Here is a 23,712-nt window from a genome sequence, read left to right on the forward strand (position 1 = left end):
AGTGGCGGCGGTGTCCACGGAGGGGCGAATTGCGTGTGGTCCGCGGGGCGCGCTGTGCTGGTGCGCAGACTGTTAGCGCGTGACAGTGCGAGCTCGAGCGCGGCGGTCAGCAGCAGTGACGTGTGTTTCCGTTTGGGTTTAAGGAAGAAAACAGTCAAAGAGGTAAAGAAAACAACAACAACAACAACACAGCTCTCGCTCATGAAGCCCCCCGGTACATGCGCTCCACTCTGGAAACACAGGAAAACAACGGAGCTCTAGCAAACATGACGTCATTTCTCAAAGAAGCAGGGGGGCTCCTATGCTTCTGAGGGTCTTTTTCCCCTCCCGAAGGTGTCCACTTCAGGAGTTTGCGCCCTGCCTCCGTGAGCGTCAGCATGTGTGTGCGTCTCAGAGCGCTGGGACTCGGACGCGGAGAAGGAGGAGATGCTGTGTTACTGTTCCACACTGGTGCTGGTCATTAACTGCCACTGGAAGTGAACTTCAGGCACTGGACAGCACCGCGGAGGACATCTCCCATTCATTCTGGAATATAGCCTTCACTTTTTTTGGTTTGTTTAGTTTTTTTTATTTTTATTTTTATTTTTTTTTTTTTTTTTACTGGTCATCACAGCTGGAGCTCAGAAGAAAAGCTTAAGCGGCTGTAACCTTTTCCATCCTTTTCTTCTATCGTCTTCTTCGTGGCAGAACCTATTTGGCTCCATGTCTCATTCAGAAAGGAAGAGACCGCCTCACTTAAACATGCCCACCAAATTACTGCTCTACTTCTTCCTTCTCTCAGTCTTTCGTGCGTGGTAAGTGCTCTCGTTACTCTGCTAGTGTTCAGCGTCATAATGTTCTCATGGTTCGGGGCTGGGTGCGTTTTTTGTTTCCGTCTGCTTCAAGTTTTTCAAATCACCCCAAAAGTTACATAACACGCTTTTCACTGGGGGATAATTCCCTGTCGCCGTGTTTATTTATTCTCTCACTGGTTTCCCCTTAAACTGACCACCGACTCCTTTACATATACAAAGCGTACCGTTTAACATCGATCGTAAACATGCTCGGTAATCTATAGCTATGCTTAAAGTCTACAGGTATCCTTAGTAACCGAAGTGAGTCTGGCGTAGTTCAGTCCTAATCTGAAAGCTGTGTTTTATGTGTGCATATAGACAGATAGACAGATGGAGGGTTTTGCCTACCATTTGTAACAACTAATTTCCTGTAGGACGCATTTTGGTCCCTTTAGAGGATCTACAAATGTGCGGAATCAATTACAGGTCACTGGCTGACCCATTAGGACCCCTCACCCCATGATATATCCCCGTCAGGAAACATGCCAGTACATGCTATCGCCACAAGGAACCGACAGAAAGTTTTAATGATGTAATGATTTTATTTTTCTTGAATGATCCAAACATTGTGACTGGCAGCTTGGTCATTATTCAAACTTTATCTTGCTGTGAAACTGCACTGAAAATGAAAATGATATTTTAAAGGAACATGTTTCATGTTTTCCCCCTTTAAAGTGTAGCTTCAAAATCGTTGTGATGCTTCCCTGACCTGTAATAGGGAGAAGGGAGCCTCTGTTGTTGCTACGCTAGGTTCAGCACCACAGAAACTGTACTATGTAACTTTGGGAGGAGGGTAGGAAACCACACACATACACAAACACTCCCTCTCTATTGATTTCAATAGAGTGCTCTAAAAATAAATTTCACTAGGGGGAGCCTCAGGAGCAAAAAAAAAACAAAAAAAAAACACAGTGTTCCTTTAAAAGGACTGAATTCAAACACATGCCACCTACTCAATTCTTCCTCAAGAAAGCAGTAAAAACAATGATGCTATATTCACGTAGAATCCAGTTATATGCAACAAGTCAGATTTCTCAAAGTGCAGTTAAATAAACAAATTGTGCTGAATGTTTGTTGCTTTCTAAAACCTTCCAATGCATTTTAGAGCCAATACAAGACAACAAAACAAGAGGTAATTGGGGTTCAGTGATATAAGAGTTTACTGTGTTTACTCAGTGTGAGAGGAGTTTACACTGTGTTTATTTAATTAAACATGAGTTTACGTCATTTGAAATCAACGTTAGAGGAGTTTATACTGTGTCTGTTCAGTGATAGGGGAGTTCATATTCCATTTACTCAATGATAGGGGAGATTACCTTAAATGTATTCAGTGATAAGCAGAGTTTGAACAGTGTGTATCCCATGTTATAGAAGTTATTTAATGATTTTGAAGCTGCAGGTCTGTAGTTGAAATATTCAAAAAATTGTGTCCTTTCTGTAGTTCTCAAACCATCGCGTCTGAGGAAGAGGAATATGACGACGTTACTGTGAATCAAATGCTGGCCCCAAGAACACATGAGACAGATGCCACACAGATCCTCAACAACTTACTGAAGGAGTATGACAAAAAGCTTCGACCAGACATAGGAGGTGAGTGGCGTTTGGATCTTGGCCCCATGCAGTTTTCACAGCATGTGTCTCACTGTACATTACTGAGTGCTATGTTCATACGTCTTCTCTGGGATTAGTAGTAGTAGTAGTAGTAGTAGTACTATATGATATTTTTATAACAGTTTTCAAGGATCCAAAGAGCCTTACAGCATGCATATAAATTGAACAAGTATTATCAAGCATCATACAAACCATACATATGACATATTGGATGGGATAACGTGAAGTAAAACAGATTCAGGGCAGAAGCAAGTTCTATGCAAATGAAAGCAGGTGTGTATTAAGGTAGGATTTTGGCAAAGACGGAGTAAGATGTTGGATGTGTGATGGAAGACAACCTCAGGGGTAAAGAGCAGGTCTGGAGAAAGGCTGGTCTTCAAAACTGTGGAGATATTTCCTTTTACATGAGCTGAAAAAGCCTACTACCCTACACACCAGGTCAGAATATCACAAAGACCATAAAATCTCTCCCAAAGTTGATTAAAATAAAATACTTATATATTAACTTGCATGGGCGGCACGGTGGTGCAGCAGGTAGTGTCGCAGTCACACAGCTCCAGGGGCCTGGAGGTTGTGGGTTCGATTCCCGCTCCGGGTGACTGTCTGTGAGGAGTTTGGTGTGTTCTCCCCGTGTCTGTGTGGGTTTCCTCCGGGTGCTCCGGTTTCCTCCCACAGTCCAAAAACACACATTGGTAGGTGGATTGGCGAAAGTGTCCATAGGTGTGAGTGTGTGTTGCCCTGTGAAGGACTGGCGCCCCCTCCAGGGTGTATTCCTGCCTTGCGCCCAATGATTCCAGGTAGGCTCTGGACCCACCGCGACCCTGAACTGGATAAGCGCTTACAGATAATGAATGAATGAAGTAATTTGCATTGGAAGTTAAGTATCTATCTCCTCCTGTAAAGCCTGATGGTAGGACAACGTGACCATATTTAAATACAACATTTTTATATAATGAACATTTTTTCTTAATGGAGATAAGAGGCAATGTTATATGATAATGACCATGTTTGTCATCTTCCATCTCCTAGTTCCAGTGTTAACAGAGGAACTGCTCTGTAGTCTCTAAGTCCTCTGCACAAGCAGAAGTGTAAGACCTAGTCAGCTTCATGTCTTCCTACTGCCTGTAATGAAGTCAGAATGATGACCCAAATCAGAAGCGAGCTCCAAGAGACAGCAGTATGCATATTTTCTGGTTTAGTCAAATCTAATTATGCCAAATGCAGTGAAAATGGATCACAATCTGCAATTCAAACAGCTCCTGGTGCACTTGATCTTAGATGTCACTACGCAGAAGTGCAACAACTCTTGGCAGATCTGTCTGTCTGTGTTACTGGTTTGTGGCTGCATTGTGTATCATTGGCTCAGAGAAGCTACAAGTTGTTGCAACACTGGGCTTTATTTAAAGGGGTAGTGCTTTCTTACCTGCAGGGTTTTAAGGAGGGAGACCCTGCTGTGTGCTGGAGGGGAGTTCCAAAATGACGACTGAGCTCAGTGGTTTATTTCTTTGTTCACCTAGTTTTCTGCCAATTTAACCGTTTGGCAATTTCACTTGTTAGCTAGGACTCCTCCAATCACAGAATGCATCCAACCTGGTAGGATGAATGCAACACATCCTTTCTCTGAGACATGTGAAGCTAACAAGTGCTTCTTTTTGAATTGATGCAAACACAATGCCTGTTTTTAAATTGCTCAACATGCTTGGAGGAGAGTGCTAACTGTCCAGATCAGTTTTGTCAATTCATTGTTGAATGTAATGGCTAGCCTGAACTTGAAATTAGTTTTGAAGTAGGACCATCATACCCACTCATTGTGCATTGCATGCAAAGTCGGATAAAATGTTGTTAAATATCTAAGTACAAACTGTGGAAATGCACCTTCAACAGTAAAACAGTGGTCTGAAAGAAACTCTAGGTAGCATTTTTACGTTACAATTTCAGCTTCATAATCATTGTGATACCTTGCTGATGTGTAATAGGGAGAACAGAACCTCTGGCATTGCTGCTCCAGGCTCAGTCCTATTGAAATTGCACTATGTAACTCTTGGAGTAGGACAGGAAAACACACCCCTATATCCCTCTCCCCTTGATTTCAGGACAGTGCTGTAAATGTGAATTGCCCCAGGCGCAAAAACACCAAATCTTACCTAGTGTTATTTTAAGTTCCATCTGTGAACCTTAGAGGTTAATATATACAATTATAAATCTGTTTGTTACTATGTAAACCCCTATGCCCAAGCCTGCCATACCCATTCACCTTTTGCAGATTTGGGTTTATCAAATGTGAGATTCTCTGCAATAAACAAGCTGAATAATTGTATATTACACATATACAGAGCTTTTCGTAGTGTTGTTTTAAGGCTGGTATGTTCAACCAGTAATATCATTCTTAATGGAAAACCATCATGGCTAGCTGCCAAGTAAACTACTTTCAGCAGGACAAACTGGCAGGTACATTGGAGATAGACAGGATCAGTGAGCAAGCTCAAATAACTTTAGAATTGAGAAAAAAAAACACAACCTGCGACTAATGTCCATTACATTACATTTTGCTGTTTGGTTTTCTGTTTCTAATCCTGCTGCAATATAAAAATGGAGAACCACACAAGACACAAAACCAAAATACAGAAAACATAAAACTACAGACAAAAACAAGGCAAAACAGTATCTGATGCTATGTATTTGATTACATGGAAGAAAAAGTGTTTTCCTTTAGAGAAGTGTGAGGTGATTTCAATCTAAAATGCAGTTGACTTTTTTGTTTAAATGTGTTTAAATGTAAACAAACAAACAAACAAAAAAAAAACATGGTTCTAACACATGGTTCCAAATCGGTTCTTATGGTCCAACATCTCTCTGCACAATGAGAGCAGGAAGAGTAAAGAATAAATGCAGATTAGGAGTCAACTCCCAAAGAACCCATTCTTTGAGCCTCTAGGAGTCAGGATCAACTCTTGGCCAATGATTCAGAGTAACAGAACTCTTGGACTCTCAGTTTACAGGCACCTTGTGTGGCTCAATTTAAATTTAAAACAAGAAAAGCTCTGATTCATTTCTAAGTGAATATCACTATAATCTGAACCTGCTGTAAACTGTGGATTAACCATGACTCTATCCTGACTTTATCCTTTTAACTATGGCTTGAGTGCAGCCACAGAAATGTCAGTGAACCTTTCATTGTAGCATTCCAAACAGGGAAATGGGCTGTTCTCTGTTTTCTACTGCAGGACAGTGCCCCCTGTTGGCAGGACCAATACAACTTCCAGCAGCAACCCAAGTTTCCCTTGGTTTTCGACCATCCAAGTAGTTGACTGACTCAACCCTGACTTATCTTCCGTGTTTTTTTCAGGTTCTATTGTTCAGTAGGCTTCGGATACCAGGAATACACAACAAAATACGAATTACATAACTCAAATATCCAGTTTAACTAGGACATGGTCAAATTCTGCTCCCTAGCTAAACATACAGGAGGTCCCCTTAAAGGTACCACCCCAGTGACATGAATGGTGCCACCCTAGTGACAGTTTTCTTTTTGATTGTGTGTGCAGTCACAAACGAGCCCCCACAAATGAAGCCCATTACTTTGCAGACAATTTGCTGTGAAATGGCTTTTGTCCTTTTCACTCAGTAGCCAACTCTGAAAAGAGGAAAAGAGTAATGTTACCAAACAACTGCGGTTGTCTTTGGAGAGTGAGTGTGTGGTATGTGGTGAGATGGCTGGCTAGTGAAGCACCGAGGCTTTAAAAAAGTCCCCCACTCTTAGTCTCTGGGAACATGAGGGGTACACACTTATGGACACGGCTCAGTCTCTGAGCTGTCAAGTGGGTAAATGAAAGGGTTTCTAATATACTGCATGCAGCTGGGTTCTCTCCCGCTCTCGCGCTCTCTCAGATCTGTCCGACTGCCTCTCAGTCTTATTGCTCAACCTGTGAACACTATAGACATCAATGAAAAATGCCGCACATGAAAGTCAGAGCAGAAAGCTCTTTAAAGACATGGATTAAACATTCTAATCTAAGATAACCTCTAGAGCCTCTATGTGCTCTACAGTCTCTACACTTTCTATGGCATCTACTGCCTCTACACCCTCTACAACTTATACATCCTCTGTGGCCTCTTTGGCCTCTAAAGTCTCCTCAGTCTCTACTACCTCTATATTACTGGAATATGTCCTGAGTCTTTCCACGCACTGGACCAGAGTACATTTTGGCAGCTGATTTTGGTTTAATTTTAGTCTAAATAGTAAAAAATTAGGCATTTTCTTAAACAAAAGCTTAAAAGTTATGTTACATTTCATAATGTTCAGCATTCAAAATTATGAAAGAAATATGGTCACTTATTTTCTTCAAATACATTTATTTGCATTTTATGTCCAAACCGAGATTGAGTCGACTCCAAGAGATTCAACTCTGTGAATCATTGTCCATCAGTTCATACCAGCGACTCCCAGACACTTGAAGAACTGATTCTTTGGGAGTAGACTCCTATTTACTATCCTGCCCTGTCATTCTTGATGAGTTTTCCTTTGTTCTATGATGGAGTTTTAGGAGCACAACGCTGAGAAAAAAATATGAGCCTTTTTAGCCTCTAAAGTCTCTGCGGCATCGAAGAGTCTCTACAGCCTCTTCAGTCTCTACTGACTCTAGGGCCTCTAAAGCTTCTATGGAATTTGTGGCATCTAAGCCCTCTATGACCTTTACAGCCTTTTCAGCTTCTAAGTCCTCTACAGCCTCTGTGGCATCTAAGGCCTTTATAGCCTCTACAGCCTTTGCAGTCTGTCAGTTTAGTGTTTATGTATAACATTCATTTGCTTTTTCATGGGACTTAAGAAAAATATATAGATTTCACATTTCCTATGGTACTTTACAAAAGAAGAAAGCATCTTCTGGGAACTTGTCTTGCATGAGATGTGAAATGTATGTCCAGAAAAGGCTGTGTGGATGCCACTAGTGAATCAGTGAATTCAATAGACACCAAATATTCAGCACAGCTTGTATAATCACTATGGTCACTATAACCGTGGAATGTATTCTCTGAATTGATGGAGCACCATCTAATACCTTTGGGATGAGTTGGAGCGGAGGTTTGTGACCCAGAACTGATCTTCCACTAAAAGAACCCCATCTCACTAAAGTTTATGAGACTGAATGCTATCTAATCCTCAAAGAAATGTACAGCATGCACATTTACAGGATTGCGTTCATCTGTGTCCTTCCAGTTACACTGCTGCCCTCATGACTTGTGGTTTGATTTTGATGCATTTCATCATGGCTTTTCCTTGATTACTGTTCATGCCGAGCAGAGTTAAATGTGCTGAAATTGGGGAATATTCCATCCCCAAGACCCCTCGGAGCTTAGGGGTGGGCCTCAAGTTCTTCACATCAGCTTTGTTTCTTTATTAGACTCCATTTTGTTGGTGAATTGACCCTCGATCTACTGGGCTGAGCTGACCGTAATGCATTTCTCATTATTGACTTTTAGCTGTTAGCCTCAAAGGACTCTGTTGAACATTCATTTGTTGAGCGTGTGTGTGTTCCTTTTCTTATATTTTGTGCTCATAGCGCAGGGTCCCCACCTGAGCTAAATTCAATCAGGCAGTAACAAGGATGTCTTTTAAAAGCTTTGCTTTCACCTGAGACTAAAAACACAGACGTAGTGTGTGCATTAAAGGAGATGTACAGGTGCAGGAGCAGTTAATGAGGGTTTTGGGGAGGTAATGGAGAGACTAATTCCAGCTGGTATGCTCATGAATAAGACGGCCTTGCTTTGGGTAATGTAATTCAGATCAGGCCACCGAGCACAGCTTAGTAATTTTATTTATTTATGTATTTATAAAGCATGTTTTACTTTAGTTCTTATAGGAATGCCTGTCCAATCTGCAGCCATCTTGGAAATGTTGTCGATGAGTTATTTCAGCTCATACAAGGTCAGGCGCTTCTCTTTTTAAAAACCAAGCCACAAAACTAAGTCAAAGCAACAATTCAAAACATTTTGAAATTCACTGGTAAAATCATATTTTTAAAGAACTGCTGTCTGCTTGTTCTGGACAGTGTGCATATTTCTATGCTGAGTTCTCCATCTTATGGCTTTATTAGTGAACTGATTGATTTCTTTCATTTTACAGCTCTTCCCGAAAACAGATGCTTTGTTTAGCGTTTTTGAACTATAAGTTGCCTCTTTCCTCTTTATAATGTATCATGTTTTACAGGCTTATAACAATATAAATGTACTATATTTTTGCCCCAAAATAAATGTCACCAATCCCCCTCCCCATCACACAATGATGCCAACCTGGGAAGGTGAATGCTTCCTCTGAGGCTTCTTTTCACTGCTAACACAAAGCTGCTGAACAGCTCAACATGTTTTGAGGAGAACACATGCCAGATAACAGATGTCCAAGCTGGCCAGCAGTGTGATTGTGATGATGGGTAGAGGGGGCGTCCAAACCATCCAGGAAGCGAGGCCACTTGTACTGACCACTTGTAGCCTCAGGTGGCTGGGACGTTATTGTGGACTGAACAGTCCTGATGATAGGGCAAGTGCTTAGACTCTTACAAGCTTTTTTGAGGTAAGTTACCTGATCTGACAAGCAGACCGTGGTTTTTAAGAGCTGCTGAGATGTTGTGGGTTTATGTCAGAAGTAAAGCAGTATTTCAGATATGAGCATGCTGCTGAGTGAAGGAACAGTTGATCAGTTGAAGGAGTGACAGTGAGAGGTTTGTGTTTGTGTGTGTGTGTGTGTGTGTGTGTGTTACTGTTGTGGGCTCTGTGGCGGCTGCAGCAGTAGCAGTGTCACAGTGGCCTGATTGTGTCAGCTCTGGTTGGTGATGCACTGAGAAGGGGGAAACCCTACAAAGTGGGTCATTTTTTCTCCTCATTCAACACCAGCACTGTGACCACTCTCAACAACACACCACAACACAACACAACACACAGACAAAGCACCACAACACATCAAATAAACAATACAACACAGCATAATACAACAAAGCAAATAAACAACACAACCAAGCACAGCAATACAAAAACCCACCAGCATAATAATACAACACCGCACATAAACACAACACAAAAACACAACAAAGCACCATGACAATGTACAACAAAGCACAAAAACATAACCTCAGTATCCGTTGTGTAATTCCTATAATACTGAGCTGCTGGGTAGAATTCTCAGTGATGATTTATCCAAACCCAATTTATGTACAAATAATTTAAACCCTATATTTACTGGAAAATAGTACAAAGACAACTTTTTAAAGGTTGAAATTTCACTGTTTTTGAAAAATATTTTGAATTTGATGCCAGCAAAATTTTCCAAAAATGTTCTCCCTCTGGGATCAATAAAGTGATTTCTGTTTGTTTGTCAAAAGACATGATTTTTGTAGTATTCTTAAATTTCTTGATGTTGCTGGCATCAAATTCAAAATGAGTATTTCAGAAAACAAAAACACTCCGCAGTTTCAACATTTGAAAATAGCTTTTGTAATATTTTTAATTAAATCTAGAGTTTAAATGATATGCACATAAACTGCATTCTATTTTCTTCAGCGTCCCAACTTTTCTGGACATGAGGGTTGTGTTTATATTCAGGAGAAACACGACAATTGGAACATGTTGTCATGCTATCAGAAAATGCTAATAGAATTTTATACTAGTGAGTTAACGCCTTTGGGTATGTTTTATCTGTTGGTGATAGGTGTGGTGGCCTACCAGGTCTTGGCTGTGTGTAAAAAGTCTCCTATTCTGTTTTTCAGTGATTTTCTTAAACCCTGGATTTTTGTTCTGTGCATAAGAGGCATGCGAATTTAAGGAGGAATGATTCCAAAAGAATGGGAAAGCATGTTATGAGGATGCAGGTGAGTGTTGGAGGAGACGCTGGATGCATGGGAATTATCTTGGCCGTCGGTGTGAGTTCCCCTCAGGCTCTGGAGGGAATATGGAGAGTGGCAGGCCGGCCTCCAGCCGTCAGAACAATGCACCTGCTGCTGCAGAGCTGTGGCCTAAAGAGTCATTTCACACAGCCTGGACTCTCAAACTGTCTCATTCAACACCCACTCATTACACAACACTGCCCTCTGCTTTGGCCAGGAGCCTTTATTCAACGTATTATACAAATCACACACACACACACACACACACAGAGAGAGAGAGAGAGAGAGAGAGAGAGAGAGAGAGAGAGAGAGTAAACAAGCAAGAGCAGAAGAGAAGAGGAAGCAATGTGGAAGAGAGCAAAATTGAGAGGAGAGAGCAAAATTGAGTGAAGTAGAAAGAGAAGTAAAAAGAAGAAGGGAAGGTGAGAAAAAGAGAGAGAGGCAGGATAGAGTTACAGTATAAAGCAAAGGTGAGAAAGAAAAGAAGAGAAAGAAGGAAAAAGGGTGGCACGGTGGTGCAGCAGGTAGTGTCGCAGTCACACAGCTCCAAGGATCTGGAGTTTGTGGGTTCGAGTCCCGCTCCGGGTGACTGTCTGTGAGGAGTCGGTGTGTTCTCCCTGTGTCCGTGCGGGTTTCCTCTGGAAAAATACGTTTGTAGGTGGATTGGCAACTCAAAAGTGCTGGCGCCCCCTCCAGGGTGTGTTCCTGCCCTGAGCCCAGTGATTCTGGGCAGGCTCTGGATCCTGAGCACACCTTACCCTGAGCTGGATAAGTGGCTGGATGGATGAATGAATGAATGAGAAGAGAAGAGAAAGGAAGAGTGGTACAAAATGAGAGAGAGGAGAGCGCAAATGCAGAGAGAATAGAAAAGGATATGAGCAAGAATGAGAAATTAAGAAAGATGGATTGAGAATAAAAAAAAAGAACAGAGAAAGTGATGAAGTGAAAGAAAGGATTGCTACAGAGAAAGATCACTCAGTTATGATTCAGTGGCAGTAGTGAGGGGTGGGAGGATGAAGTGGTAGAGAGGAACAGAAGACAGTGAGAGTGTGAGAGGGTGAGGCAGACAGAATGCTGTAGTGTAAACAAGCCCCCTGAAGCCAGAGGCTGTAGGAGTGTGTGTGTGTGTGTGTGTGTTGATGGTAGTGTGAAACTGAATTGTCTCTATCTCGCCAGCAGCAAACGCAGCTTCTGTTTCATCATCCACCAAACGTGTGTGTGTGTGTATGTGTGTGAAGCAGCCAGCCAGAACCAAGAGATTTGATTTTCACACACAAGCGCAGGTGCACCACCACCACACTCTCACTCTCTCATTTCCTAATTTCTCTTTTTCTCTCTCACTTTGCTCCTTATGTCATCCCTTCTGTTTTTCTGTCCCTTTCTCTGTAGAATTTTCTCTTTTTCTTTGTCTCTCTTTCTCATTCCCCTCATTTTTTATCCCTTCTATCCCATCACTTTCCTCTACTTTACTCCATTTTCCTATCTGTCATTACCTTATGCCCCCCTCCCCCCTCTCTCTTTCGGGTTGGCTGTGGTGGTTGTGTAGGTGGGTGGTATTAGAATTAGATCTGGGTTCTGCATGTGGTGTCTCTCCACTTTCCCTTTTTTTTCTTTCTCATTCTCGCTCTCAATACATCCATCCCTCTATCCATCCATCCATCCATCCATCCACCGCTTATCTGGGTCTGGGTCGTGGGGGAAGCAGTCAGAGTAAAGAAACGCAGACCTCTCACTCCCCAGCCACTGCTTCGAGTTCCTCCGAGGCGTTCCCAGGCCAGTCGAGACATGTAGTCTCTCCAGTGTGTTCTTGGTCTGCCCCGGGGCCTCCTCCCCATTGGACATGCCCAGAACACCTCACCAGGAGGCATCCGGACCAGATGCCCGAACCACCTCAACTTGCTCCTCTCAACGTTGAAGAGCAGAGTCTCTCCCGGATGTCCAAGTTCCTAACCCTGTCTCTAAGGGAAAGTCCAGACACCCTGCGAAGGAAACTCATTTCAGCCGCTTGTACTCACAATCTCATTCTTTCAGTCACTACCCAAAGCTCATGACCATAGGTGAGGGTTGGGACGTAGATTGAACGGTAAATCGAGAGCTTTGCTTTTCTGCTCAGCTCTCTCTTCACCACAACGGACCGGTACAGAGCCCGCATTACTGCTGACGCTGCACCGATCCACCTGTCAGTCTCCCGCTCCATCTTTCCCTCACTCGTGAACAACACCCCGAGGTATTTAAACTCCTTCACTTGAGGCAGGATCTCACTTCCAACCTGGAGAGAGCCCTCCACCCTTTTCCAACTGAGTACCATGGACTCAGATTTGGAGGTGCTGATTCTCATCCCTACTGCTTCACACTCGGCTGCAAACTAGTAAAGAGCTGGAGGTCCCGGCTCGATGAGACCACAAAACCACATCATCTGCAAACAGCAGACATGGAATCCTGAGACCACCGAACCGAACACCTTCAGCCACTTGGCTACGCAGAGAAATTCTGTCCATAAAAATTATAAATAGAACCGGTGACAACAGGCAACCCTGATGGAGTCCAACACTGACTAGAAACCAGTCGTACTTACTGCCAGCCATACAAACCAGACCTGCTCTGTTTATACAGGGACTGGATGGCTTGTAGCAAAGAGCCCAGAACCCCATACTCCCAGAGCACCCCCCACAGAATACCCCGAGGGATACGGTCAAATGCCTTCTACAGATCCACAAAACACATGTAGACTGGTTGAGCAAACTCCCACGCACCCTCCAGGATCCTAGTGAGGGTAAAGAGCTGGTCCTGTGTTCCACGACCGGGGCGGAATCCGCATTGTTCCTCCTGAATCCATGGTTCGACTATCAGTCAGACTCTCTTCTCCGATACCCCCACATAGACCTTACTGGGGAGGCTGAGTGTGATCCCCCAATAGTTGGAACACACCCTCCGATCCCCCTTTTTAAACAGGGGAACCACCACCCCTGTCTGCCAGTCCAGAGGCTCTGCCCCCGATGTCCATGTAATGTTGCAAAGACGTGTCAGCCAGGACAGCCTCACAATATCCAGAGCCTTGATGAACCCAGGGCAGACCTCATCCAACCCTGGGGTCCTACCGCCAAAGAGTTTTCCTCCTACCTCAGCCACCTCAGTCCCAATGATAGATGAGCCCTCCCGGGGGTCCCCAACTCTACTTCCTCTGTGGAAGACATGCTGGTGGGGTTGAGAAGATCCTCAAAGTATTCCTTCCACCGCCTAATGACGTCCCCAGTCGAGATCAACAACTCTCCACCCCCACCATATACAGTGTTGGTGGAAAACTTCTTTCCCCTCCTGAGTCGCCACATGGTTTGCCAGAATCTTCTGGAGCTGACCAAAAATCGTTTTCCATGTCCTCACCGAACTCCTTCCACACTCGAGTTTTTGCCTCAGCGACAGCCGAAGCCACAAGCCGCTTGGCTCTTCGGGTACCTATCAGCTGTCTCCAGAGTCCCTTGAGCCAACCAGGCTCGATAGGACTCTTTCTTCCACTTGACAGCCTCCCTTACCCAGGTTGTCCACCACCAAGTGTGGGTATTGCCATCACGACAGGCAAGGACAACCTTGCAGCCACAGCTCCATTCAGTCGCCTCAACAATGGAGGTCCGGAACATGGCCCATTCGGACTCAATGCCACTGGCCTCCCCAAGCTCTGCTGGATGTGGGAGTTGAAGATCTTTCTGACAGGTTCCTCTGCCAAACGTTCCTAGCAAACCCTCAACACATGTTTTGGCCTGCCAGGTCTGTCCAGCATCCTCCCCCGCCATCTGATCCAACTCACCACTAGGTGGCAATCAGTTGACAGCTCAGCACCTCTCTTCACCCAATTGTCCAGAACATATGGCCACAGGTCCAATGATACGACGATAAAGTTGAGCATCGAAATGCGTTCTAGGCTATCCTGATGCCAGGTGTAGTTGTGGACACCCTTATCCTTGCACATGGTGTTTGTAATGGATAAACTGTGATGGGCACAGAAATCAAATAACTGAACACCACTCGGATTCAGATCAGCGGGGCCATTCCTCCCAATCACGTCCAATACATCCATCTCTCTCTATTGTCCTCCTATATTTCTCTCTCTCCTACTCACTCTCCCCCAGCTCTCTATCACAGTGTGGATGTTTATTTAATGAGCCTCACTGCACTGCATCCACCTCCACATTTACCTGGACGTAGTGTCCTACTGTGTGGACCTGGGCAAAGGCTCTTACAAAACCCATCCAAATTGTGTATGGCATGTTGTTCACCCTTTGTGGATTTATTAATTAATTCATTCATTCATATTCTGTTACCATTTTATCCTGTCCTGGGTGTCTTGTGGGTCCAGAGCCTACCCAGAATCACTGGGCGCAAGGCAGGAACGGGGCACCAGTCCATCAAGGAGCAGCACACTCTCACACAGTCACATTCTCTCTCTCTCTCACACACACACACACACATACACACACACACACACACCATGGGCAGTCTCTCACAGCGAGTCAACCAACAGCCATGTATTGGGCTGTGGGAGGAAACCAGAGCATCCTGAGGAAACCCACCAAAAGCACATGGAGCACAAACCAAACTCTCAGAGAGTTGCCTAAGGTGAAGATCAAACCTAGGACCCCAAGACCCTGAAGCTGTGTGGCAGTGACACTACGTGCAGTGCTGCTGTGCTTCCCTCACAAGTGGATATTGATATTAATTTCTGAGGTCTAACCAGCATAAATACAATAAACCCCCAAACGTAATTTTAAAACTAAACCCTATGCCCCAAAAGATTAGAAGTGACAGGATTTTTAAATATTTAATGCCATCCTCCTGCCTAGTGTTCTGCCACAACAGTTTACAACACTGTTTCTGTAATTCCTCTTTCAGTACATAACAGACCGTTCCTGTGGATTTGTGAAAGCGCACTACCACACATAATCTTATAAATAGTATGAATCGTAACAAATCATAACACAGAATTGAACAACATTGCACATCAGGCTACTTCTTTTATCCTCTTAAATAAATAAAGGTACAACTAAGTTTTCTTTAAAATATGCCTTAGAAGAACCATGATTGGTTCCATAAAAAACATGTTTGTTTAAGAGATGTGTGAGTGTGAAGAACCGTTGAAAGGTTTAAATATCCATCACTTGATCTCAAGGTCCTTTACCCATTTAAACATATTACCAAATATGTTTCTCCATAGAACCAAAATGGTTCGTCTATGGCATTACATTTCCTTAAAACACTTTCATTCTTTTTTTTTTTTTGAAGAGCTTATTGTATACTGACAGCTAGTGGCCTGGATATATCTGCAATATCCATACAAAACCTGGTTTACACACGAGTTGGCATGACGTTTGGGGTTCCTATGCCTTGATGCCACCCAACCCATGGAGGAATGTGGTCCATTGTAAAGCCTTCCCAGAAGAGTAAAAGCAGGAATAGGGACAAGCTCCCTATAAATACCTTTATGTTCAGAAGATACATTGAAAGCGCAGATGCAGGGTTGGGTTGTAGTGTATTATAATCAGTGTAGGGAACCTCAGTAATTGTGCTGATTTCTGTTAACCTACCTATAGGGGTCCAGAACAGAGTCTAGTTGTGTTACTATAGCTCTGTGCTGTAAGGGATGAGAGTATGCAGAAAAGGAAGCTCCATGACGGAGTGGCCTAACAAACTGTGATGAATGGAAATTGACAAAAACCTTGCTCTCCATCGATCGCTCAGTGGAGCACGAATCTTCATTCCTTCGGGAAATCTATGTGTATCCAGTAGCGCTCGGCAAAATCCTTTGCAGTAAAGCCTTGCTCCTCTCTCCTAGAGGTTATAAAAGCCCCTGTGCCAGGGTCCAATTCCACACAGCTAGAACGTGTACCACCAAGCCTGAAACACAATTTTCCACTCAGCTTCTGAAAACTTGAGAAAACTTTTTACAAAATGCACACACTGTCAATTGTGCTGTTAACAGCTGCTTCTATTAACCTCATGATGGAGGAAAAAAAGACAAGGGTGTCACAAAGGGTCAAGATTTTAGTGTTGCCACACAACAACATGCTATTTCCAGATTGGTCTCTCTACCTGACAATACTGCAGTTCACAGCACAGGATACAGTAAAGCAATGACTTTTATATAGTTCAAGAAGATTTACACTTCATGCTCTGTGATTAAAAAAAGTTCTACAAAAATAATTGCATAAAAATCTGTAGATATATGAGGAAAGGAGCAGCGCAGATATTCATAACACTTATACATTGAAGATATAGGTATTTATATTTTGTTATTAAACCAATATCAAGCAAGCTCCTGTCCACTGGTGGCACTGTTTCACTAAATCCACACAAATTATATGTAACTACCTAAAGAAAAACTGAAGAAATACCTCTGTAAACTGTTGTGTAATGTTAGCTCTGCTGGAAAAAAGATCATCCTGCCCCTTCTGAAGGTAAGTATTTCACTAAGGGTGTAGCTTTAGAGTAGGACATGGAGTTAGAGCTAGAGCTAGAGTTAGAGTTAGATTTAGGATTTTTTTCTCAGCATACTTACTTATCCCCATTTCCCCTTGCTTTTCCTTGGTCAGGACCCCCACAGGACCCCCACAGAGGAAGCATGGTTAGAGTGGGGATCATTCCCAGTGCTGCAGTGAGACTGACGTAGTGGTGGTTTCTTAGTGTGTGTTGCACTGATACTGCTCATGTTTTGAAACACAGTGTCCACTCTGTTGCACAGATCAAACTCATTGGTCCACCTTGTAGATGTGAAGTCAGAGTTAGTAACTCATCTGTCGCTGTGCAGTTCGTGTCTGTCGTCCTCTAGTCCTTCATCAGTGGATACTGTGATGCTGCACACAGAACGGTGTCCTGGATGTTTTTGGTTGGTGGACTATTCTCAGTCCAGCAGTGACACTGAAGGGTTTAAAAGCTCTAGCAACACCGCTGTGTCTGATCCACTCGTACCAGCACAACACGCAAGACACAATCAGATCAGTATTACAGCACAACACACAAGACACGCAAGTCACAATCAGATCAGTATTACAACATTAAGGCCTCCTCTTGGAGAGAAGAAAATACCTACTCTAAGAAAAGATCTACTCTAAAAAAAAAAAAAATCCACAGGTGTTTGTGTCAAAACTTCTACTGTGAGATGACTCCAGAAGACCACACTTATACAGCTGTTATATTTATAATCTGTGCTTAACTCTGTTGACTTCAGATGATCTTAGAAGTAAAGTAACCCGTGCACAGTGAGCTCTATTGTTGAGCTGCTAGTTGGTCCAATTTTCACACCTCCGCTGTGTTTCATTGTGTAGAGGTCACAGTGCATGTCCCACACAGCTCGTGGTTTATAAGCCAAGATTATGTTTCACTCCCAGTTCTGTTGCCTTTGGCTAAAAGTCAAAAGTCATCCTTGGACGTGTTGTACAGCTGCACAATGGGCTGAAATTGGGACACTAGCCTCTGAAATGATTTTTGAGAGACTGGCAAATGCATTTAAACCAGCAGCATGTACACTGTGCTCCAATCAAACATTTCTAGCTACTAACAGGGATTTTAAAACATTATACATTCTAAAAGCACATTTCCCCTGTGATGTTCTTTTCTAAAGAGGCATCAGTGTACCTTACCAATATAGAAATGATCCCTCTAGGACATTTGCAGACACCTGCTCTTCCAACATTCCCTTCTGAAATGAAGTGATTTCATGCATGCTTTGTCCAGCATTAATGTAAGGATTTGATGGCATTCAGCAATAGTTCAGTTCCACTGCTCCAGAACACCATAGTGGGGGCTTTATGCCATTCTAATTGACACTTGGTACTGAGCATAGTGAACTAAGACTTGTGTGTTGCTGTTTAGAAGTGAAGCCCACAAACCTTTATACAGTTCCAGGAGCTTCCCACTTATTGCTCTGAGTAATAAAAGGCTAAAACCAACAAAATCCCCCAAAAATTGTATGTACAGAGGAAAGGAGTAGCATAGATATTTGTAACACTTCTACAAAGACAAATTTTCATTCATTCATTTTCTGTAACCGTTCAGGATATGTAAATGTAAGTGAACACCTGTCCACTGGTGATACTGTTTCCCTAAATCCACACAATCTGTCTGTTATTTACATAAAGGAATATTACAGAGAGAGGGCTGTGAACTGTTGTGGGAGAAGGTTATTTACAACCCCTTTTCCAGAAAAGCTGGGACACTAAGCTAAATGTACATAAAAACAGAATACAGTGATGTGCAAATAATTTAAGCCCTATATTTAATGGAAAATACAACAAAGACTATATTTCAAATGTTGAAAGTGGGAATTTTTTTTTTAATATTTGCACATATTTAATCTGATGACAGTGACACATTGCAAAAAAAAGTAGGAATGGAACAAAATACTGATAAAATAATTGAGATAAATTGGCAACAAGTCACTGATACAATTTAACAATTGACATGGTTTAAAATTATTATCTCAGAGCGGCTGAGTCTTTCAAACATAAAGATGGGGAAGGGTTCACCTCTCTGAAAGACATGGGCAAACAGCAAATTAATTCATGGATAAAGTTTCTCATCTTAAAATAATAAAGAACTTGGGATCTCATCATGTACAACACATAACATCATTAAAAGCCTCACATCCATGTCCTGCCTGGCTTATTATAAGCACACAGCACAAAGTCAGCATCCATGATGGCATGAGAGGGCACTTCTGCCCATGGCATGGGTGACTTAGCAGTAAAGGTACAGTTACAAATGATTTGCAGGTTTTGGAGCAAAATGCTGTCATCCAGACAATGTATTTTTGGGAAAGGCCTTAGTAAAATAGTCCAGGAGGTAAACTAGCCCAGACATTTCACTCACTGAAAACACAAAATGGAAGAAAAAAAAAACTATAACTGAGACCCTGAGCTGTTGGACAACTGAAATCCTATAACAATCAATAATGGGAAAACAGTTCACTTTCAGAACTACAGCAACTGGTTGTCTCAATTCACAAACACTTACAGAAAAGGTGATGCATCACAATGGTAAACATGCCATGGTCCCTACTGTTTTGAAACATGTTGCTGCCATCAAATTCAAAATGGGCAAATATTATTCAAAAAGCAATAAAGTTTCTCAATTTTAACATTTCAAATATTGTCTTTGTACTATTTTTAATTAAATATAGGGTTTAAATTTCATGCAAAATCACAGCTTTTATTTTTTTATTATTATTATTATTTTTTTTTTAGAAATGGGTTTGTAGCTCTGCTTTCCTCTGATCTTTTGGAGCTTAGGGATATGCTAAGGGTTGGGGTTAGATTTTTTTAGCATTAAAATAAGGGGTTGAGTTAGAATCAGTGTTTTGATTTAAGTTTAGGATTAGATCTCTTCTTAGAGTTACACTTGAAAAGTATCAGAAATGCAGCTTTATATATCCACAAAGACTAAGTACATTTTATTCACATACTAAATCTATTTAGGACCAGGCTAGTTTCACACATACATTTATCTCGGAACACTATAAATAAAAGGTAAAACTATGCGAGAAGTACATAGAGGATGTACCTCCTCTTGTTTATTTCATTGTTGAATTGATTTATAATGATGATTAATATCCTTTACTTGTTTCAGCCAAGTTTTAGTTGTTGCTACTTCTACCCATTCTACCCATTAACAAGGACTCCTCAATCACACACAATTACACTAAGCTAGGAGGATGAAGTCAAGCTCATGCTTCTTCCAAGACATGTGAGGCCAACTACTGCTTCTTACCTTAACAAAATGCAACACTGACACTTGGTAATGGGCATGGTGACTTAAGGCTGTCTTTGCACAATGGTAATCATTTCATGTGTCTGTACAGGTGAAGACAGGAACGCACTAAGTGCTCTCTCATCAGCATGCTCTGTATTCCATGCTCCAACCTGAATGAGTCGTAATGATGGAATTGCTACAACTGATCATCTGTTTTCCAGAATTTAGGGAAAAGGTTTAAACAGTCGATCAATGTTTCTGAAGAAAGCTGATCAAATTTGTATTTTCTCCACATTTACATGTTACTCTACATTTGTATTCACTTTACATTAACTCAGGGATTTTCCTAAAGTTTTGTCCTTCATGGCTTATAGAGGCATAACAGAATCTCCAATCATGACAGTGTTCAAGGCTGGAATTACATTTAAACATACATCATTTCCACATTATATTTAAATATTAAAATTACCTTACATGACCTTTACATTGTTATAAGCCCATAATTATGCATTATAGCCTTCTAGTCAGCACTTGGCTTTGGGCAAAGTGATCTAAAGCTCATTTAAAGCTGCTCTAGAGAATCTCATTTAATTTCTGTCACAGGGGTAGGACAAGTATCTAGACCCCGAGCAGCTCAATAACTCTAAAACACAAAGGTGGGACCCCTGGCAAGGCGATACAAACCTGGAGGAATACTGTGGTAATGCAAAATCAGTGGTAGTGCATGAAGACCAGTGGTTCCCTTGTGATATTTTGATGTTTTTTGGAAGGAGTTTTTGCAAGCTGTGCATGAATAATTGAGTGTCTGTAGACAGGTGTAACTTAAAGCAGCTGTTTACTTTCATCATAATGGAGATTCACAGCGTGTATGTGATGTAAAGTATATAATTCACTAGTAAGGTTTTATTCAGTTTTCTAGAAAATCAGACCATTTTCTTCTGGTTTGAGTGTTTAGAAGTGTTTGGAACCATAATCAGTCATCTGTACAGAGATGAAGTTTCCATATAACTTCTGGGGTGGAAATCCAGCCAAATATCATCTCACAACATTTGATCAAAGAAATACACAGCAAAGGAATTCTGATACGGTCAGAAACCTGTGAACACGGAAACCACTTCTTGACAGCTGTAAGCCATATGAGGATATATCCTGCCTTGTCTGAGTGTAATCGGGAGCTGAGTGAGTGTAAACAAGCTGAATGTTAACAAAGGCTGGATGAGTGTAAATGGGCGAGTGTAAACACAAGCTGAATGAGTGCAAACAGGGGTTGTGTGATTGTAAACAAGGGCTGAGTGAGTGTAAACTGGTGCTTAGTGTAAACATGGGCTGAATGTATTTAAACGAACTGAATGAGCGTAAACAGGCTAAGTGAATGTAAACAGGGGCTGAGTGAGTGTAAACATAGGCTGAGTGAGTGTAAATGGGCTGATTGAGTGTAAATGGGCTCATTGAGTGTAAACAGGGGCTGAGTGAGTGTAAATGGGCTGAATGTAAACACAGGCTGAATGAGTGTAATGGGCTGTGTGATTGTAAACATGGGCTGAGTGAGTGTAAAAGGGTGCTGAGTGTAAACATGGGCTGAGTGTTTAAATGGACTGAGTGAGTGTAAACAGGGGCTGAGTGTGTTTAAACATAGGCTGAGTGAGTGTAAATGGGCGGAGTGTAAACAAGGGCTGAGTGATTATACACATAGACTGTGTAAATAGGAGAAATCTTCAGGTGAATCAATCTCGGAGCGACTCCTTGGAAAATAAGAACAGAAATAAAAGTACCTAATAAAATGGTGCAGTGGGCGGCACGGTGGCGCTGCAGGTAGTGTCGCAGTCACACAGCTCCAGGGGCCTGGAGGTTGTGGGTTCGATTCTTCGGGTGACTGTCTGTGAGGAGTTTCCTCCGGGTGCTCCGGTTTCCTCCCACAGTCCAAAAACACACGTTGCAGGTGGATTGGCGACTCGAAAGTGTCCGTAGGTGTGAGTGTGTGTGTGAATGTGTGTGTGTCTGTGTTTCCCTGTGAAGGACTGGCGTCCCCTCCAGGGTGTATTCCCGCCTTGCGCCCGATGATTCCAGGTAGGCTCTGGCCCCCCCCGCGACCCTAAAATTGGATAAGCGGTTACAGATAATGGATGGATGGAAAATGGTGCAGTAACAAAATATACGTTCAAACTGAAAAGTAATTTCAAAAGCAAAAAGTACTGTTTCATGTACTTTTATGGTGATTTGAAAAGGGACCCCATGTGAAACCTTTTTTTTTTTTTTTACACCACTGCTAGTCTTTATGTTTGACCGTTATAGAAATATATACCCAGAGGACCAATTGCCCAGATGCTGACAGGCCAGTTGTCAAACTGCTACCTCTCTCTCTCCTTAGGCCCTTGAGTGACTGGGCAGTGATGGGGCTAGCCCTTCTCACAGTCCAGGTAGCACCTTGTCATGCCACCTGGCCTCCATCTATCTCTGTCTCTCTTTCCCTGTCTCTGTCTCTGACATTTTCCGGGTCTTGGCATGGATATCGGCTCAGCCCTTTGAATATTTCAGAAACCCTTGACATTTCATCCTCTAATGAGCCTATACACAGCCCCAGAGCCTCGGCCCTGGCAGCAGAGAGGCTAGATTCAGCCTCATTAATCTACAGCCATTTGGAAAGAAACACCCAAGCCACTGTGATGATCCCCTGCTCAGATATCTTCTCCACTCTCCATTGATTCAGCAGAGCCACAGTAAAATTACATAATCCAGCAGGTGTGAAGGAAATCTGAAGGATCTGATTATCAGGACAAGATGAGCACACACTCAACATTCAGTAATGGCTGAATATAGACCAGGAGAACAGCTCCTCCTTCCCACCCTCCTGCAGTAAAGCATATCATAGTAGATATGTATGCGCTCAGAGAGGCAGTAATCTGACTGACAGAAATGAGTCAGGTCCAGGGTGTAAACTTAAGTGCTTCTAATTTCAGACAGCCCTGCATCCCAAAACAAGTACTTCTGCAGCGCAAATTCCAACTTTAGTGCAAGTAATGTGTCCAATGAGGAAAATGCAACAGGTAAAAATGTGTCTTTTCTAGACACTCAAAGCACTCAACATTTGTCAGTATAAGGGAGTCTCCTCAATCGCCACCAGTGTGCAGCAATCATCTGGAAGATGTGACAGCTGCCAATCTGTGCCAATAGAGTCACCACACATCAGAGACTTTGTAAAGAAGAGAGGGAACAAGACAAAATAACTGGGTCAGTTTATTTGAAGGTGGGGATTATTAGGAGACCACAAGTGATAGCAGTGGTAGATGTAGCCAGACATCAGGGTCACACCCCTGCTGCTTTAGAGGAAATTCCCTGGAACGTTTCATTACCTTTGAGTGTACCCATCACTGCACTTGTGTATTGGGATCTTCACAGATCACACACCATCTCCTGGAGTCACCCAAGATTTTCTAGGTCTCTTGTCCAAGTACTGACCAAGCCCAAATCACCCACATTACACCACTCGTAATGTGGGTTGTGTTCTGAGAGGTAATCAGGCATGACATTTCACTCAAAACCCAAATCCCACAATTGAACCCTCTGTACAAGCCCACCTGGACTTCCTTCCTAACTTGAGTGTATTTTGAGTGCAATTTGAATTTTAGTTTAGAGTCTGAATCTGACACCACACTCTTAAAAAT

The 23,712-nt window shown here is 42.5% G+C and overlaps 1 protein-coding gene across 1 annotated transcript in view; it reads left to right on the forward strand.

Annotated features, from left to right (window-relative positions):
* Positions 1–675: 675 nt before the first annotated feature.
* LOC136691657 (gamma-aminobutyric acid receptor subunit gamma-3) overlaps positions 676–23,712 on the forward strand; it is a 146,032-nt gene continuing 122,995 nt past the window's right edge. Inside the window, exons 1-2 of the mRNA XM_066664330.1 lie at positions 676–794; positions 2,275–2,423. Coding sequence (XP_066520427.1) covers positions 703–794; positions 2,275–2,423 — 241 coding nt within the window. The 5' untranslated portion in view covers positions 676–702. The remainder of the gene's footprint in view (positions 795–2,274; positions 2,424–23,712) is intronic.

Source organism: Hoplias malabaricus, chromosome 3 (assembly GCF_029633855.1).
Source record: "Hoplias malabaricus isolate fHopMal1 chromosome 3, fHopMal1.hap1, whole genome shotgun sequence".
NCBI classification, from domain to species: domain Eukaryota; kingdom Metazoa; phylum Chordata; class Actinopteri; order Characiformes; family Erythrinidae; genus Hoplias; species Hoplias malabaricus.